Raw genomic sequence first — 19,012 nt, 5'->3', positions numbered from 1 at the left:
CGCGACGAAGGATAAAAAAAGATGGCCTAGAGAGTAGCACTCGAACTTGAATCCCGTATTGTGGAATGGAGGTCGATCGTATTCGCCGATGTAAATAATGAAAAATGAATGGGAAATGATGAATAAACAAGGTGAAAGTGGGTTTCCTAGTTTAATTGTTAGGATAATAAAATATATAAAAGTTTAATAATATAAAAAGTACAAATAAAATATAAGAAAGTACAAAGATCTTCAATTAAAACACAAACACACGAACATAAACGAACGCAAATCAATGAATGTTCACGAACACCTTACCGAACGTTCACGAACACAATCGAACGAACGAGACCTCTGTTCATGTTCGTTCATTTAACTAATTGAACGAAATATCTTGTTCATGTCCGTTCGTTTAATAAACGAACGAACATAAACGAACTTCCCGCTGAACGGTTCATGAACTGTTTGTTGAACGTTCGGTTCGTTTACAACCCTAAACACGACCCAATTGCTACATGTATTAACCCAAATACAGATTTTAATAAACGGGTTAATAGAAGGGATTTTAAACAAATTTAAGTGTAATTTTTTTATTATTTTCACTCTAACCGTTCACTTTTAGAAGCGAAATTAAAGTTTCATTTTAAAATATATATATTACCAACTCTTTATTCCCAGCTAGTTTATTCATTTTTTAACGGTAAATTTGGATCATTTACGGATCACTGGAGTTTCACTGTGCCATCAGCGGAACCACCCGATCATATCCATCTTCACTAGACATAATGTCTCATACACCAATTCAATAGTAAACCCAATAAATATAAGAAAACCCTCTTGTGAGAATCAAACCCAAGACATGTGGGTCACAAAACCTTATCCCACACCTAAGATGCCAATGGACTATAAAGCTACGTGGTTTATTCATTACTTTTGACTACACATTCCCACTTTCTTTTTCTTCAATTCCTTCTAACCGGTTTCTCTAATTTTGAGCTATATATATAACCTGATTTTGTTACATAGAAATGAGGTTTTAGGAACAAAAATAATCAATCCTTTCAACTGGTTTCTCTAATCTTGAGCTAAATACATACCCTGATTTTGTAGATAGAAATGAGAGATTAGGAACAAAAATAAGACAACGATTAAAAAAAAACTGAGCTAAATATATAACCTAGGTTAATTTTGTAGATAGAAATGAGAGATTAGGAACAAAAATAAGACATCGATCAATAAAAATAAGACATTGATTAATAAAAATATCATTGTTTGATTAATAAAAATCAGTGATTGCCTATTTTGAAGACTGAGGAAAGAATTTTCATTCATACTTGTCAAGTTACATCAAACCAGAAGGTAGACAGTCAACAAACTGCGCCGTCACCCATTTCTGAATTGCAAACCCTAATCTATCAAATTAATTCTAACAGTTCATTTAAAAAAAATTACAGTTTGAATTGTGTTTTTTTTTTTCAAAGGAATGATGGCTGGTCAAATGCATCTGTCTATGCAAATATGATTTATGGTTTGAATGCTGATTAGTTTCGAATGCTATTATACAACAACTGAATGATATTGTTCCGTTTGCCCTTCATAAGCTCATTACACAAAAAAGGTTATGGCCCCATCAAACCCTTTAACCGGCCCATTAGACCATTTAGGGCCCGAAATCACATAGGTTTCTAACTTCTAAGTTCTAAGGTTCGTTTTGTGGTGTCTAATTCATTAATAAAAAAGGTTTTCGGTTTTGGAGGATCTACGTCAGGTGGGTTTGGTTCTGACCCTTTGCGCAACCCTACTAAAATCAACATCAACAAACTGATATACAATCATTATGACCAAAGATTGTGATAGGGGAGGATGTCTAATGTATATTTTATTTGTTTTTTAAGTAAAGAGATAGAATGGTTTTAAAACGTTAACACAAAGACTAAAAAATGTCACTCACTTCAAGAACTGAATATTTTAAAGGTGGGCAATGATTAAAAACCAAAAATGTAACTAAAAAAATCAAAATCAGTTTATTACCTTGCTAACAAGACCATCCCTCTAATAAAACATGACCATCAAATAAAATTATATAAATGATCCACAAATATCAAATAGTTACAAAGCATGCTAACATAAATGTCGATATTGGAAAGTTGAAATTAATATGTGAAAAATGTCAAGAATAAACAAACCTAAAGGCATGTCCCCCCTTTCTTCTTAATTTGTCTTATGGGCGACGTATACATACCCACAACCATGTTTTCTTTAGGGTTCACGGAAGCAATAATATTGAATTGATGGAACATAAAAATAGAGTTGTACCCGTAATGTATTACAAAACGTTAACTTTCATTTTCGTCTCTGTGGTTTGTCCAATTATGATAGTTCAGACCAAATTTCAAATTTGTACTATTTTCGTCTCTGACATTCTTAAAACATGTCAGTTCCATCCAAAAAACTAAGGTTGAATCGAATAATTGGACAAACCACATGAACGAAAATGACAGTTAATTCATGTTTTTTTACGAAACTGACATGTTTCAAGAACATAAGGAACAGAAATGATACAAATTTGAAATTTGGTTTGAACTTACATAATTGGACAAATTACAAAGACGAAAATGGTAGTTAACTTTATTACAAAATAAGATAAGTAACATCATATATGCTTATATATAAAATCAAGTGTCATATGCTAAACAACATTAAAAAAAACTTAGTGTCATACGCTAAATAACACTAAAAAAAAATTGTCTTAGTACTCAACACTTGAACACACTCATATAACTCACACACCTACTTATAAAAAAATCTTGTAAATTACCTACATATACATTTACCTGGCAATAGTTTCAGCATGCTATTTGTGGAAAAAGGCGGTTGCCTCCACTTTTTTTTTTTACCTTAGTAGCTTGAAGGAACAGTGTCAGGCAATTGTCTGGCACTCCCACATTAGACCAACCAGTTTATTATTTTAGACCCACTTTAAAATTACGGTTTTGGCTCTAGGTTAAAATTATGCTTTTGCCCTAAGTTCAAAATATAATTACCCTTTTGCCCCCAGCTCAAAATTACGATTTTGCCATCGGTTCAGAAATTACGCTTTTACCCTCAGCCAAAATTACGATTTTGCCACATTTCAAAATAAAATTATGTTTTTCCCCTATCTCAAAATTACGGTTTTACACCAATTTATTATTTTACACACACGTTAAAATTATATATTTAACCCCAGTTTTAAATTACATTTTTGCTCCATGTCAAAGTTACGATTTTGCCCTCGGTACAAAATTACGATTTTACCCTCAATTCAAAATTACGTTTTTGTCCGCAGCTCAAAATAAAATCATGGTTTTCCCCTAGCTCAAGTTTAGGGTTTTACCCTCGGTGCAAAATTATGATTTTATCACCATTTCAAAATAAAATTATGACTTTGCCCTCAACTTAAAATTACGATTGCACCATCTGTTCAAAAATATGATTGTGCCCCCGTTTAAAAAATTATGATTTCGCCCTTAGTTTAAAATTACGTTTTCGCCCCCGTTCAAAATAAAATTATGCTTTTGCCCCCACTTAAAATTACGATTGTGCCCTTAGTTCAAATTTATATTACGATATTACCCCAACTTCAAAATCACGAACTTGCCTTTGCGCAAATTATTCACAGTATTGCCATCACTTTAGCTTTTAGCAAAATATGATTGTACCTCAGTAAAAAAATACAACTTTGCCCTCAGTTAAAAAAATACTATATTACCATTGTTTTAGTTTTTATAGAAAAACTAAAAAGGTGTTTTCTTCTAATTGGTTGAGTCGATTTAATTGTTTTCCGTGTCAATGAGCTGCCTAACACTCGCTTATTAGTCCTAACAAATTACTGTTTTGTCCTGACCTCAAAATTACGGTCTTATCATCGTTTTAGTTTTTCTTTCTAGCAAAACTATAGTACGGTTTTTTAATTGGTTGAGAATTATTCGACCATCGCCCCGCAACACGGACAGGGCATCAACTAGTTGATATAACATTAGCAAATATCAAGAGATATAGATACAAGCCATACAACTAGTAATTATCTATGATTAAAACTTTAGTACACAACCATTAAAAAACCTATATATCATCAAAAAAAACCAATAGATATAGTACTTTAGTAATTATCTTTGATTAAAACTTTAGTACACAACGATTCAAAAAAACTATATATCATCAAAATAAAATTATTTATACATGTTCTTCTTAACAAATCATCAAAGTAAAATATATTTATGTCATTTTATCAAAAAAATTATAAACCATCAAAGTAAAATATATTTATAACATTTTATCAAAAAAAAATAATAAACCAATTTGGTTCTTGCAAACATAAATATTTTGTCATTTAGAGACAAAAAAAAACAAAAATAAAATAAAATAAAAACTATATATCATAATCAAGTAAACTTCAAATCAATTGAAATCTAATGCCATATATATTGAAAAAAAATCACAATCAATTAAAGAAAGTGTGATAAATGATAAACTAAAACACAATCATGATAGAACTCTACATGGTCTCCATCATCATCCAAACCTAAAAAATTAATAACATACAACAAACACATCAACAAACGGCCATAAAATCATACCACCATCAACTTATATACACACACATATACACCTATACATACACTCATATAGCCTGCTAAATTACAATTTCTTGTTCTTCCCCAAATCTCTAATTGTGAAGGAAGAACAGAAGTCAGAACCAGTGCCTTGTGGTGCACTCATCTCACAAAGGTTTATCTTTTATTATTATTTTAATTTTAATAATTAATAAATTAATCAAACAAATCACATTTTTATATCTTCATTGAATCTTTGAATATTTTATTAGAAGACCAATGGTTCTTGATCATCTTGTTCTAATCTTGTTCTTTCTTACCCAAATTGTTAGAAGAAATCTCACATATTCTTGATTTTTCTCTTTGATTTTACGTCATTTGATTGTCCCTTTTTGAAGTTTAGTGTGTGTGTATATAAACTATATGTAAGTATACTTCGTTTTCCTTTCTGGGTAATCTTTAATTTGGTTAAAAATCTTACCTTTTTGATGTTTTGAGTCTTGATTTGGATGATTTTAGGTTTAAACCGACAGAATCTTGGTGGGTTTCATGAATCTTGGATGGATTTTAATGGTGGGTGTTGTTTAGTATTAGGGTTTTGTTGATGATGAATTTTATTGGGTTTTTTTCTTAGTTTCTGAAATTAGATGACTTTAATTGTTGATGATGAATTTAGGGTTTGTTGTGGTTTGAAGTATGAACTGATTTTTTTTTTTTTTTTTTTTTTTTTTTTTTTTTTTTTTTTGCAGATTTTGGTGATGGTGAGAAGGTAGCTGGATTTGATCGAATCGGTCGAGGGTAAAGTGGTCTTTTCCCTTTTTGTATCTCTGTATATCTTGGGCTGATTGGGGATTTTAGGGTTCATAAAGATGAGTTCAAGTGGAAATGTGATACAAAGGGGGAAGCTTTTAGTTCATATAGCCGAAAACGGGCATTCTTTCGAGCTCGATTGCGATGAATACACCGTTGTTGAATCAATCCAACAGTATTTAGAATCCGTTTCCGCGATTCGGTTAACCGATCAGCTTCTGTTGTATCTAGATATGAAATTAGAATCTCAAAATCCACTCTCTGCATACAAACTCCCATCCGATGACGGTGAAATTTTCTTATTTAATAAATCAAAAATGCGAAGTAATTCGACTCCACCTGAACCCGAAGAAGTTCAATTATCCGAAAACAACAACTATCCCGACCCTCGACGACCATCGTCATCGTCACACGATCCACATCCGTTAGACGAAGCTCCCGACCCAGCGTTAAAGGCGTTACCGTCATACGAGAGACAGTTTCGGTACCATTACCAACTCGGAGACGCAATTTACCGACGTACGGTTGCAAAATACGAAGCATGTAACCGGCTCGCGAGAGAGCAAAGGGTGCAAGAAAAGGCGTTAGAGATTGCCAGGGGTAATTTGGACCATTTCTATAAGATGATCCACCAAAACTACACGGATTTCGTGAAGTGTTATTCGCAGCAACAACGGACTCATTCGAATCTTTTGGTGAATTTCGGGCGGGATTTAGAGCGGCTTCGGTCGATTAAACTTATACCCGTGTTACAGACTGCCGAGCGTAGGTGTTTGTTGGATTTTGTGAAAGAAGATAATTTGCAAAAAATGGTGGATGATTGCGGTAATTCTCACCGGCAGTTCGAAAGTAAAGTCGGAGAGTTTAAGCAGGAATTCGGAGAATTAAAACGAAGCACCGAGCATTTGTTTTCTAGTAAGGCTTCGATCCTTAGTAGAGATTTGGAACGAGCGGTTAAGGAGCATGAACACCATATTGATGAGCAGAAAAGTATATTGCAAGCTTTGAGGTTAGTTTTATCGTACAAGTAGATTTAGGGCTGCAAACAAACCGAACGACTTGTTCGTGTTCGTTTGTTAAGGAAATATATGTGTTCACGAACTGTTCATGAACACTTACCGAACAAGATTTTATGTTTGTGTTCGTTTGTTAATTTTAGGCAACGAACGCAAACAAATGCTCATGAGCACAAATAGAAACAGATAACACAAACAAGCGTTCATGAACAAAATATATAATACACTCATACTTATTAAATATTTTCTTTATCGGAATTTTGACGTATTTATATAAAATATAAAAACTAAAAACACTAGTGAACTATCGAACACAAACGAACACGTTACCGAATGTTCACGAACATAAATGAATGTGTGCGGCCTTTGTTCATGTTCGTTTATTTAACTAAACGAACGAATTTTCTTGTTCGTGTTCGCTCATTTATTAAACGAACGAACACAAACGAACTTCCCGCTGATCGGTTCACGTCGGTTTGTTTGCAGCCCTAAATTACAGTACTAAATTGTTATGATCAAATAAAAATGTTGCAACTTTATATATGTAGAGGAGGGGGGGGGGGGGGGTTGGATTTATGTTTATCTGATAATATACATTAATGCAGCAAAGATGTTGGCTTGGTGAAGAAACTCGTGGACGACTGTTTGACGAGTCAACTCTCCAATTCTCTCCGACCACACGATGCAGTGTCAGCATTAGGCCCGATGTACGAGGGTCACGACAAAAGTTATATCCCCAAAATGCAAGCTTGTGAGCGGGCCATTTCGAACCTCTTAACCTTCTGCAAGAACAAAAAAACCGAAATGAATACATTCGTTCACAAATACATGCAAAAGATCGCGTATATTCAGTACACAATCAAAGACGTAAGGTACAAGTTTTCCCTTTTCACCGAAGCACTAAAACGCCAAAACGATCAATTTGAGCATTTGAAAGTTGTTCGTGGAATCGGGCCTGCGTATCGAGCGTGTCTTGCGGAAATAGTACGGAGAAAAGCGTCGATGAAACTTTATATGGGAATGGCGGGCCAGTTAGCGGAACGACTTGCGACCAAACGGGAATCGGAAATAAGAAGACGAGAAGAGTTTTTGAAAGTCAATAGTTTGTTTATACCTCGAGATATATTAGCGTCGATGGGGTTATACGATACACCTAACACTTGTGATGTTAATGTAGCTCCGTTTGATACGAATTTACTCGATATCGATATATCCGATTTGGACCGTTTTGCCCCTGAGCATTTAGTGGGACTTTCGTTTAAGAAGAGCCTGTCTTCGATGTCGCAAGATGTCGAAGTAAGTTCGGAAAGCGGTACGGAAAACGATAACGATTTTGTTGATGCTTCGGAATTGGTGGAGATTGCGGGGACGAGTAAATTGGAAGTCGAAAATGCAAAACTAAAAGCCGAACTTGCTTCGACGATAGCGATTCTTTGTTCGTTTTCGCCAGAAACCGAATTTGAAGACAGTGAAGTGGGAAACGCGCTAAAGAATTCTGCCGAAAAGACTGCTGAAGCGTTGCGTTTGAAAGACGAACACGAGAAACATTTGGTCAATGTGTTGAAAGTCAAACATATGCAGTGTGAAGCGTATGAGAAGCGAATTAAAGAGCTTGAAAACCGGCTGTCGGATCAGTATTCTTTAGACCAAAAACTTAATAAAGATCCGTTATCGGAGCCTATGGATGAAGCTTCTTACGCTTCAAGTTCGTTACTTTTGAAATCGGGAGGTATCGATTCATCGGGAACGATGAACGCTAATTTGGATTCATCGATGGTGGAACCGAACCGCGATGAAAAAGACGAAAAGGATGCTATGGTGTTGGCCACAAGTTCAACCGCTGATTACATGCCGCCCAGTACGAAAAGTTTGACCTCCGATGACCAGGTCAAAGCTAGCGATCTTGTCGCAGAGTTGCAGAATTTGCTTACGGAGAAATCAAATCAGCTAAACGAAACCGAAACGAAGCTTCGAGCTGCGATGGAGGAGGTTACGAGGCTGGGTGATGAGCTGGAAATCAGTCGGAATCTTCTAGAAGAATCTCAGGTTCCGTATTTTGTGTTTCTTTAAGCTCAACTTTATACTTGAACATATGGTGTTAGGGGGTGTTTCAAGGGCTGCAAACGAACTGAAAGTTCAGCGAACAGTTCATGAACTGTTTGGCGGGATGTTTGTTTGTGTTCGTTCGTTTAATAAATAAACGAACACATGTTGTTCGTTTAGTTAAATGAACGAACATGAACAGTGGCCGTGTTCGGTCATTTATGTTCGTGAATGTTCGGTAACGTGTTTGTTTATGTTGTTTGTGTTTGGTAGTTCATTAGTTTTTATGTTTTATTTAATTACTTCAAAATGCCGACAAATAATATATTTAATAAGTATCAGTTTATTATATATTCTGTTCATGAACGCTTGTTTTGTTTTCGTTTGTGTTCATGAATGTTAGTTTGCGTTCTTTGCCTAAAATTAAAAAGGAACACGCACACGTTAAATTTCCTTAACGAACAAACACTAACATAAAATCTCGTTCGGTAAGTGTTCATGAACAGTTCGTGAACACATATATTCCTTAACAAACGAACATGAACAAGGTCTTGTTCGTGTTTGTTCGGTTCGTTTGCAGCCTTAGGTGTTTGGATGTGCGCTTGGAAGCGATTATGCAATATCTAATAATCGGGTCAAAACATGCTCGTAGGGTCCAATAATAAGTTAATGTTTATATATTAATTTTTATTGTGGTACAGATGAATTGCGCTCACTTAGAGAATTGTCTACACGAAGCGAGAGAAGAGGCTCAAACTCATCTATGTGCAGCAGACCGTAGAGCGTCTGAATATAGTACGTTACGCGCGTCCGCTATCAAAATCCGCAGCCTTTTCGAAAGGCTAAAAACGTGCGTTTCGTCAAGTGGTGTGGCCAGTTTTGCTGACTCATTGCGCGTCTTAGCTCAAGCTCTCGCCAAGTAACTTCTCACATTTTCAATATCTACTTTAAGAATTTCATGGTATCGTATAGAGTAAAGTACACAGATGGTCCCTAGCTTACCAAAAATACACAGATGGTCCATGTGGTTTGCACTTTGTAACACATTTAGTCCCCTGCTTTTTCCAAAAGTACATGGATGGTCCCTGTGATTTGCATTTTGTAACACATTTAGTCTCTAACTTAGACATGCTAAAACCTTTAGATTTGTTGGTTGGGGACTAAATGCGCTACAAAGTGCAAACTACAGGGACCATCCGTGTACTTTTGGAAAGCTAGGGACCAAATCCTCAATTTTGGTAAACCAGAGGGACCATCCATGTACTTTACTCTTATCGTTTATATTGAACATATGTTACCTAAGTTAGAAATTGACTGAATAATAATCAATATGGACCGTGTTTAGTTCTGCAAATGACGGGGATGATGGAATAAACGAGTTCCGGGAATGTGTTCGGGTGCTCGCTGAAAAAGTCGGTGTTTTGACGAGGCAACGGGCCGAGCTGATTGATCGGTACACAAAGACGGAGGCATCACATGAACAACTTACAAAGGAGTTGGAAGAAAAGAAAGACTTGGTCAACGCTTTGTACATGAAGCTTCAATCCGAAAAACAGGTTTAATTAACTACAAATAATATATTTAAGAGTAAAAGGCCATTTTCGTCCCTGGGGTTTGGCCATTTTTGCGACTTTCGTTCAAAGGTTTGTTTTTTTCGCATCTGGATCCAAAAGGTTTGAAATCTTGCTATTTTCATCCAGCTTGTTAACTCCATCCATTTTTCTCCGTTAAGTCAGGGGTATTTTTGTCGTTTTTGTTAACTTAAAAGGGCAATTCCGTCTTTTTCACTTTATGTACAAGCATTTAACATAATGTGCAAGTATTCAAAAAAGACGAAAATACCCCTGACTTAACGGAGAAAAATGGATGAAGTTAAGGAGCCGGACCTTTTGGATCAAGACGAGGAAAGGCAAACATTTGGACAAAAGTCGTAAAACTGGCCAAACCTCAAGGACGAAAATGGCATTTTACTCTATATTTAATTCGGGAACGACTAATAATATGCATCTCAGGTGAACAAGGAGAAGATAACGTTCGGTCGTTTGGAGCTTCACGAGATTGCCGCATTTGTACTTAATGAAGCAGGACACTACGAGGCAATAAACCGAAACTGCACTCATTACTATCTTTCTTCCGAGTCGGTTGCCTTATTCACCGACCATCTTCCACACCAACCCACCCACATCGTGGGTCAGATTGTGCATATCGAGAGACAAACCGTAAAATCATCTCCGGTCCCGTACGGTTTGCCCGTTGGGTGCGAGTATTTTGTGGTGACGGTAGCCATGATACCAGATACCGCTATTCATTCACCTACTGCTGCTTCCTGATCGTGAAAACTCGGTAAGATATGATGGAAGAATTAGGAAACCGAGCGGGGCAAGTGTACATACTTGATAATACTAATGGAAGATTCAGAAAGTTGGTTCGTTGAATTTGGTTCGGTTCCGTTATGTACAGTTGATGAATGATGATGATCATAACATGCTCAGTTGTATATATTAACTCTTGATCATGTAAAAGAACTTTGTATATTATCTTGTTGAAAAATCGGAACCGGCGTTATGCTGATTCTAACAAAGATTGTGTAGGCATTGAAACATGCAGTCGGGTCAAAACTTGGGTTTAGAGCTGTAAACGAGTCGAGTCGAGTCGAGCTCAGCCACCTGAGTAACCCCAGTCGTTATCTCAACATCGTAGGTCTAGGGTTCGACAGTTTGTCCACAACCTTTAAACTTTTTCGGTCTCTCAAGGCGTATATTAGGGATGAGCAAGTGGTATAAATAACCGTCCCGATCCCATCCCCATCTCGATCCCGAATTTTTTCGGTATCGGAAAAGGTATCCACTTTTTGGCATTTTCGGTATCGGTAAAATACCGAATTTTACCCTCAAAATACCGATACTGTACCGTACCGACATATTTCGGTATCGGTATCGGTACCAAGTTTACACAAAATTCGGGATCGGTATTTTTTGGGATCGGGACGGTATCGGTATTTGCTCATCCCTAGCGTATATTGTATCAAAAATGACAAACTAGAAGTAAAATCAACTTAACTTGAACTTGTTTGATGGTTTTTATGTTTGCTGTTTTATTCGGTTTGAATAAAGTTTTATTAGGTTTTCTTTACCTAGGGGAGCACTGCCCCTCCCAATTTTTCGCTCATAGTGTTACTTTTACAAAAAAGAAATTCCGAATTTTTTTTTGTAGTGTAATATTGTTTTTTTAAGAATCCGGCCCCTACTGATTTGGATTTTGAGAGTCCGGTCCTCACTAATTTTTCGTTCAAGCTCCGCTACTGAATGTTTTGTCGAACATAAAAAACTTGCTGATGTTGCAATCCTAAAATTCAAACATAGAATCAATGTTGTTTGAGAAAATAACGGAAAAATAACAAACAACTAACGACCCCAACCGTTGTTATTAACATGAACTACAACCACTCTCAACCCCACAACCCACCACACAAAATTCCCAAATCTTCATTCCCAAAATTTTACCATTTGTTTTATGCAAGATTTAAGAAAAACAAGGGCAAAGAATTTCAAATTGTTACATGTTCAAATATTAAAACAAACAAAAAAAAAAAAACTCTTTTATAATAAGGTGAAAATCAAAAGCCATACCCATGATCCATGATCCATGGGGGTTGGCTTTTGATCATTCAATCAAACAACAAAAAACAATTTTAAGGTTCTTTGATCTTTCGTTTCGATCACGCGATTGACTGACTGATTGATTGATTGATTGATCACCCTTGTTTTTCTTTTTCTCCAACCTACATTGATTGATTGTTATATTACTTTCGGGCCTTTCGATTGGTGCGCGATCAGGTAGATTGTTTAAAATGCATACCATATGTTTGTGACAAGATTTGAAATTTGGATAAACATAAAATAATAACAGGATGAATTCGGATCCAACAATGGCGGTGGAATCGAGCAGTAAAAGTTTGAAAGACGCGCTTTGTGCACAACAACGCCTTCTCCAGAAACTTTACCATGAGTTAGACGTGGAACGAGAGGCTGCTGCCACGGCGGCTAGTGAAGCAATGTCGATGATCCTTCGTCTTCAAGGAGAAAAGGCTGCCGTGAAAATGGAAGCCGAACAATACAAAAGACTAGCGGAAGAGAAAATGAATTACGCCGAAGAATCCATGGAAACGTTCGAAGAAATTATGTACCAAAAAGAAATGGAAATCGCCGCGTTAGATTACCAAGTTCAAGCGTATAGATACCGACTTTTAAGCTTAGGATATGATGATATTGGAGTGCATGAAATTAAATTTCCGGAGAATTTATTGCAACGAAACGGGAGTTTAGTAGGGGACGTTAAAGTCCCCGATAATTTATCGCAAAAGAACGGGAGTTTAGTAGGGGAAACAAGCGCTGCAACGCCTCCAAGACGTTTTACATTGCCTAATCTAAAGAAGGGTCTGCTAGAAAGGGATCGGTCCATAACCGAAGATTCTGACATGATTGCAAAAATAGTGGACGAAAGTACACGCGACGATGATCATAATCAAAACGTTGAGTTCGGTTTGAAAACAGCGTTTTCGTCATCCGTGGATATTAGTTCGTACTTGGAGCAGATTCGGGAATTAGATAAAGTAGTAGAACAAGTGGCGGGTGATCAATATATCGGCCCAACGTTTGCTACTACTTCAAGATGTTCTTCGATTCCTATGAAACTTAACGAGCTGGATCTTGCGCAATCTTCCCAAAAGTTAACGGATGATAAGATATCTTCAAATGCTCGTTCGCGAAGCGTGTTTGACGTGTTTGAAGTCCCACAAGTAGAAGGATCACCCCATAGTAAAGATGATAAAAAAGTCAGAAGGGTGCCTTCTTTGCCTCAGTTACCTATAAAATCATGTTATAAAGATGACGAAAAGGCGAAAAAGTTGACTAGTTTGAAAAAGCCGTTACCTCCGAAACACAAGAACCGAAAGGTGATTTCGCTTGGAGATGGTATTGACGTTGACTGTCATTTGGCGTTGGTTCAGCCTAACATGACAAGTGAGATAACTAATGGTGAAACTGAGACTACTGCAGAACAAAATGTACGACACGAAGGGGTTACCTCGAGAGAGGGACGTGAGTTGAGACTGTTGTACGAGATTAATGCGAAACTTGATTCGATACAAGCTGAAATTAGAAGTAGAAATACAAATACAAAGGTCAACGAGTCTTCTTCGAACTACGACCTACCCATGCTTCTGCTTAGAGAGGTATATTGTGTTTATTTATGCACGACAAGAACCTAACACAAAAGTTGCGAGTTTGAGTCTAGTCTAAACAGTGTTGGGTTGAACCCATGAAAATGTTTAGCTAAATGGGTCGTGTTCACCCTTCACCCTGACGGGTTTGTGGGTTGACCCGTTCTATTTTATAAAATTGTGCTTTATGTCATGACTTAAACAAGAAAGGAGAATCAAGTTTATAGGTTAAAAGTAACTAGTTTTTTTGTCTTCGCGCGTTGCGGCGAAACCGAACAAATGATAATGTAAAACAAACATGATTTGAAAATAAAGCATTTTGTTTAAAAAGCTAAACCATTATCATCGTACTATTTTATGATATCAAATAAATACTTTATTATAAGTATAATTTCGTTTTTAACAAAACTTATAACGGAATGTCCGGGAAAAAATCAATCATAACTACGTACTTAAGTTTTAAGAAAAAGTTATAAACGTATAATATTAAAGAAGTATCAAACAAATCGATAATATACGTTCTAAAAAAGAAAAGGGAATTATTAAAAAAACGGTATAGGAAATATATGGTTTTAAAAAAGGAAAAATAATTAAAAATATGTTATTAAAATAAAAAATAAGAAAAAGCTATATATTATTACAAAATTAAAATTACTATTCATCATCCTTCACTAACAATATATATATAATTATGCTATATGCATTTGTATCTTTGGCTGTAAATTTGTAATTTTAGAGTATTAATATGTAAAAAAGTACAAAAAAAAAGTAATAAATCAGATTACACGGGTCATGCATGTGTGAACTTGTGACGACTCGTGTCTAGTCCATGTTGAACCCACGAACCTGACCCGTTTAACATCCCTACCTATATGTTCGTTAACTCATTAGTATGGCTAACAATGGTTGTTGATATTCATGGACGCAGGCAATATGGGATCTCTGGATTTGACTGCCTTCATAATCAATCATGACTATGTTGCGCTACGACATAACTTACCAAGTACAGGATTCTTATTTCTTGTTTATGGCAACGTTTGACATGTGACAAAAAACGAGTCTTTGCTAACTGCTTTTTATCAACACAAAGTCAAGGAACCGAGATGTTGATCTCTTTAACATGAGGAAAGTGAGTTGTTCTAGTGACTTGATTATGTTAGGGTAATGTTTTTAGTATAAGCTTCATACTTGTATATAATCATGTATTTGTTACTTGCAGTTTATATTAACATCACATTAATTCATTCATAAAGCGGTTTTTTTATATAGTCATATCAGTTTTGTTTTTGTATCTTTTTATATTATTTAAACGCGTATCACATATAGCCAGGAATGTTAACATATCATGTCTTTATTGCTTTTATAAAAAACCTGCTTGTTTAGTTTGGAGACATCTTGAAAGTATTACAAGAGTTCTCTAGTTGCATACGGTTTATTTGGTATTAGAGTTCATTAGCATCTTCATAATAAACCACCCGCCGCGTGGTACTATGCCAGCACGGAGAAGACAAATAGTACAAAGCGAAAGTGACTGGCAACCAATCACCGTCCACCAGCACTGTACCAGGGGATCTCCACTAAACGCCTATTGTGCAGGGAACAGGAGGTATAGGCGATAGCGACGGTTGGCCAATCACACGACGCCAGTTCACACGTACTTACACCTCCACTAACGGTTGACCACGGGCGAGATAGCAAGTACATCCAGAAAGCGACGTGTGACCAATCAGAGCCTGCAGATGTACTCCCACATATGCGGACACTAATTGTTATGGTAGAGGAGACCAAACGGATATTCCTTGACAATAACGCCTCGTCCATTCCTTCTCCAACCTCTCGGCTATAAATACCACACTTCTCCAAGGTGAAATCCATCTTGCATCTCTTGCTCTCACTCTACACTTGTACTTTCTCTCTAGAAATAACAATACTTATTCTCACGTTAGAGAGTGATTACGAGAAGAACCCCCACTCTCTTTCTCGTAACAAGCTCACGGTGTTGTTAGTTTTACAGATTTACTAAAGGATTAAGGCTTGTGAAGATCGGATTAGTCTCCACCCGGTTGAGCATTGGTCTAATCCTCGGTGTCTTTCATTGTAAGTTTCCTGAAAATTACGGTACGTACTGTAACTAAATATTCTTGTCAAACAAGAATAAGATGACGGATTGCCATTAGAGGTGTCCTCAATTCTCTAAAATAGTGGTTGTGTTGTAGATATCCAATGGTTGAGGTTACTACCAAGTGTTCCATCCCCCCTTCAAACAATCAATTTCTCTCTTCCCCCCCCCCCCCCTCTAGTTTCAATCTCCGCTATGATTTCACGACAAGGAGATGCTAGGTGTCCTTACTAAAGTAATAATGATGTCATCAACATATACCAAGATGTAGTAAACAAGGAATCTCAGGTATAAACAAGGTATCACAAACTGATAGAAGCTAATCGTAATAAGTACATAACACATCTTGAAAAACCAAACTCGAGATAACCACTTAAGGTCATAGAAAAACGTTATACAATAAACACACATAATGTGCTCAAGTCATAAACACATATGTCATATATCTCATCCTTAAGAAAAAGAAACCGATAAGACCAACCTAAACTATGGAAACGGGATACAATACCAATATACACATTCTTTAATAGGTAAAGGATCAAATAAAAACAAAATTAACGTACGAAACGTACGCATTGAGGGAAAAAGCAAAAAGTGGCGGTGTCATTTTGGTAATTATGAGCAACTTCCAAATTACTCTGGTAGAGTAATTTTGACTTCTGTAGGGTAATTTTGAGCATCTGTAGAGTAATTTTAGGAAATGTAGGGTAATTATCAAATTACTCTGGTAGAGTAATTTTGACTTCTGTAGAGTAATTTTGAGCATCTGTAGAGTAATTTTAGGAAATGTAGGGTAATTATCAAATTACTCTAGTAGAGTAATTTTGACTTCTGTAGGGTAATTTTGGGAAATGTCTTGTAGAGTAATTTTGTTAGCATTTAGTTATGGGGTTTAGCTTTATGGTTTAGTTTTTAGCTTTTAGTTTGGGTTGGGGGGGGGGGGGGGTTTAGGTTTTTTTAGGTTTTTGGGGGGTGGGGGGGGGGGTTAGGTTTTTTTAGGTTTTTGGGGGGTGGGGGGGGGGGTTAGGTTTTTTTAGGTTTTTGGGGGGTGGGGGGGGTTTAGGTTTTTTTTTGGGGGGGGGGGGGGGGTTTAGGTTTTTGGGGGGTGGGGGGGGGGGTTTAGTGTAATTTTGATAATTACCCTACAATTTTGATAATTACCCTACACGACCAAAATTACTCTACTTGAACTTTTACAAAATTACCCTACAGAAGTTCAAAATTACTCTACTAGAGTAATTTTGAAGTTGCTAATAATTACCAAAATGCCACCGCCACTTTTTTGACTTTCTTTCACTTCGTACGTTTCGTACGATAACTTTATTTTTACAGGAACTTAACTCACTTTAATATTGGGCATGTCATCTAGTAGCCAATTCTTTAGAAGGATTAAATTAAATTAAAATAACATGAAAATGTGTTTCAAACGATTGTAGATATTTTCCTGAGACCCTTCCACGTGTACCAAAAACCCACAAAGCAACCTTGCCACCTTCGCTCCTTCACTAGATTTTTCCATCTCTTCTAAAACCCTAAACTACCCCCGGCCCCTTAATAATATCCACGTCAGCAAAAGGGCATTTATGTCCACCAACCTCCAGAACCATCTCGGTTTAACCTTCCCCAAATCCAACTCACATCCAAACCACATAAACTCCCAATAATACCCCTACACAAGTTACCCAACACTAGGAGTGCAAACACGGCTCGCGAGCTACTCGAGATCGGCTTAAGAAAAAGCTCGAAACAAGCCAAACCTTATTGAGTTCAAGCCGAGCTTGAGCCAAAAACAAAGCTCGCTTGTTTATCGAGCTCGAGCCTCGCATGTGAAGCTCGTCAGCCTCGTCAAGCCTTATTGAGCCTTAGTGTAAACGAGCCGACTCGAGCCGAGCTTATTTAAACTTGTTTACAAGCCGACATCAAACCTAAAAATAAGCTTATTTAGTAAACGAGCCCGAGCTTCACTTATCGAGCTCACGAGCCTAAAAAGTCTATTATTTATATTATCTTTATTTAATATGCTAATTTATAGATAATAGACGAGTTGAGCTCGCGTTTGAGAAAATACAAGAGAGCCGAGCTCGAGCTTTGAAAACAAAGCTCGAATCGAGCCAAGCTCGAGCCCGAGCTCTCATAAGTTAATCGAGCTCGAGCTTGGTCAAGCTCGGGCTCGGCTCAACACGTTTGCACCCCTACCCAATACATCCACACACTAAAGGGCAATTTCGTCAATTCACTTATCTTTCCCGCCTTATCCAGAACAATCTCGTATTCTCGTACCCTTCTTACTTAATCTTCTTGAATCTTGATCATCACTATAAATTTCAAGACCCCAATTTCAACACAACCCATCTGAAATTTTCCAACTGAAATCGAAAAACAACAACAAACCCACAAATTTTCTGTAAAAAAAGATAAAACCTTTGAACCTTTGATCTGAATTCGAACCTTTTTCAGTTCTTTAATGGCTGCTAAACAAGATAAAGCAATCGGAATCGATCTCGGCACAACCTACAGTTGCGTAGGCGTATGGCTAAACGACCGTGTGGAGATCATTCCAAACGATCAAGGCAACCGAACCACCCCTTCGTACGTCGCGTTCACCGATACCGAACGGTTGATCGGTGACGCCGCAAAGAATCAGGTGGCGATGAACCCCCAAAACACCGTTTTCGACGCGAAACGGTTGATTGGTAGACGGTTCACTGACCCTTCGGTTCAAAGTGACATGAAGTTATGGCCGTTTAAAGTCGTGGCAGGCCCGGGCGATAAACCGATGATTCGTGTGAATTATAAGGGAGAGGAGAAAGAGTTTGCGCCGGAGGAGATTTCGTCGATGGTGTTAGTTAAGATGAGGGAAACGGCCGAGGCGTTTTTAGGACAGAGTATTAAAAACGCCGTGGTGACCGTTCCCGCTTATTTTAATGATTCTCAGCGTCAAGCCACGAAAGACGCGGGGGCGATTTCGGGGCTTAACGTGATGAGAATCATTAATGAGCCAACCGCGGCCGCTATTGCGTACGGATTGGATAAGAAGATGTCGCGAAAAGGCGAGCAAAATGTTTTGATTTTCGATTTGGGTGGGGGGACGTTTGATGTGTCGATTTTGACGATCGAAGAGGGGATTTTCGAAGTGAAATCGACCGCGGGTGATACTCATTTGGGTGGGGAGGATTTTGATAACCGGTTGGTGAATCATTTTGTGACGGAGTTTAGAAGGAAGCATAAG

General features: G+C 37.2%; 3 protein-coding genes across 5 annotated transcripts; all 3 read left to right on the top strand.

Annotated features, from left to right (window-relative positions):
• The first annotated feature begins 4,525 nt into the window (after positions 1–4,525).
• On the top strand, positions 4,526–11,024 carry LOC110893969 (autophagy-related protein 11). Of its 3 annotated transcripts, none has more exons than XM_022141134.2 (7): positions 4,573–4,749; positions 5,094–5,147; positions 5,324–6,393; positions 7,006–8,446; positions 9,145–9,362; positions 9,789–9,999; positions 10,456–11,024. In XM_022141134.2, the coding sequence occupies exons 3-7, from the start codon at positions 5,444–5,446 to the stop codon at positions 10,771–10,773; spliced, it is 3,138 nt and encodes a 1,045-aa protein (XP_021996826.1). In that variant the 5' UTR covers positions 4,573–4,749; positions 5,094–5,147; positions 5,324–5,443; the 3' UTR covers positions 10,774–11,024. The 3 variants fall into 3 exon arrangements, with proteins under 3 accessions (XP_021996824.1, XP_021996826.1, XP_021996825.1); XM_022141133.2 differs by lacking the exon at positions 4,573–4,749 and adding an exon at positions 4,836–4,999; XM_022141132.2 differs by lacking the exon at positions 5,094–5,147 and having other exon boundaries at positions 4,526–4,749.
• A 1,347-nt stretch (positions 11,025–12,371) lies between these two features.
• LOC110893970 lies at positions 12,372–13,712 on the top strand. The gene has a single exon (XM_022141135.2). It carries the CDS (start codon positions 12,372–12,374, stop codon positions 13,710–13,712), a length of 1,341 nt encoding a protein of 446 aa, XP_021996827.2.
• Positions 13,713–18,026: 4,314 nt separating this feature from the next.
• Positions 18,027–19,006, top strand: LOC118484771 (heat shock 70 kDa protein-like; the record flags this gene model as incomplete). Its single annotated transcript, XM_035980750.1, has 1 exon — positions 18,027–19,006. A coding segment is annotated over exon 1 (759 nt), but the record flags the coding sequence as incomplete, so codon positions are not given.
• Between the last annotated feature and the right edge of the window lie 6 nt (positions 19,007–19,012).

The sequence above is a fragment of the Helianthus annuus genome, chromosome 12 (genome assembly GCF_002127325.2).
Source record: "Helianthus annuus cultivar XRQ/B chromosome 12, HanXRQr2.0-SUNRISE, whole genome shotgun sequence".
NCBI classification, from domain to species: Eukaryota; Viridiplantae; Streptophyta; class Magnoliopsida; order Asterales; family Asteraceae; genus Helianthus; species Helianthus annuus.
The sequence above is the reverse complement of the archived record's forward strand: the minus strand, read 5'-3'. Positions and strand labels throughout refer to the sequence as shown.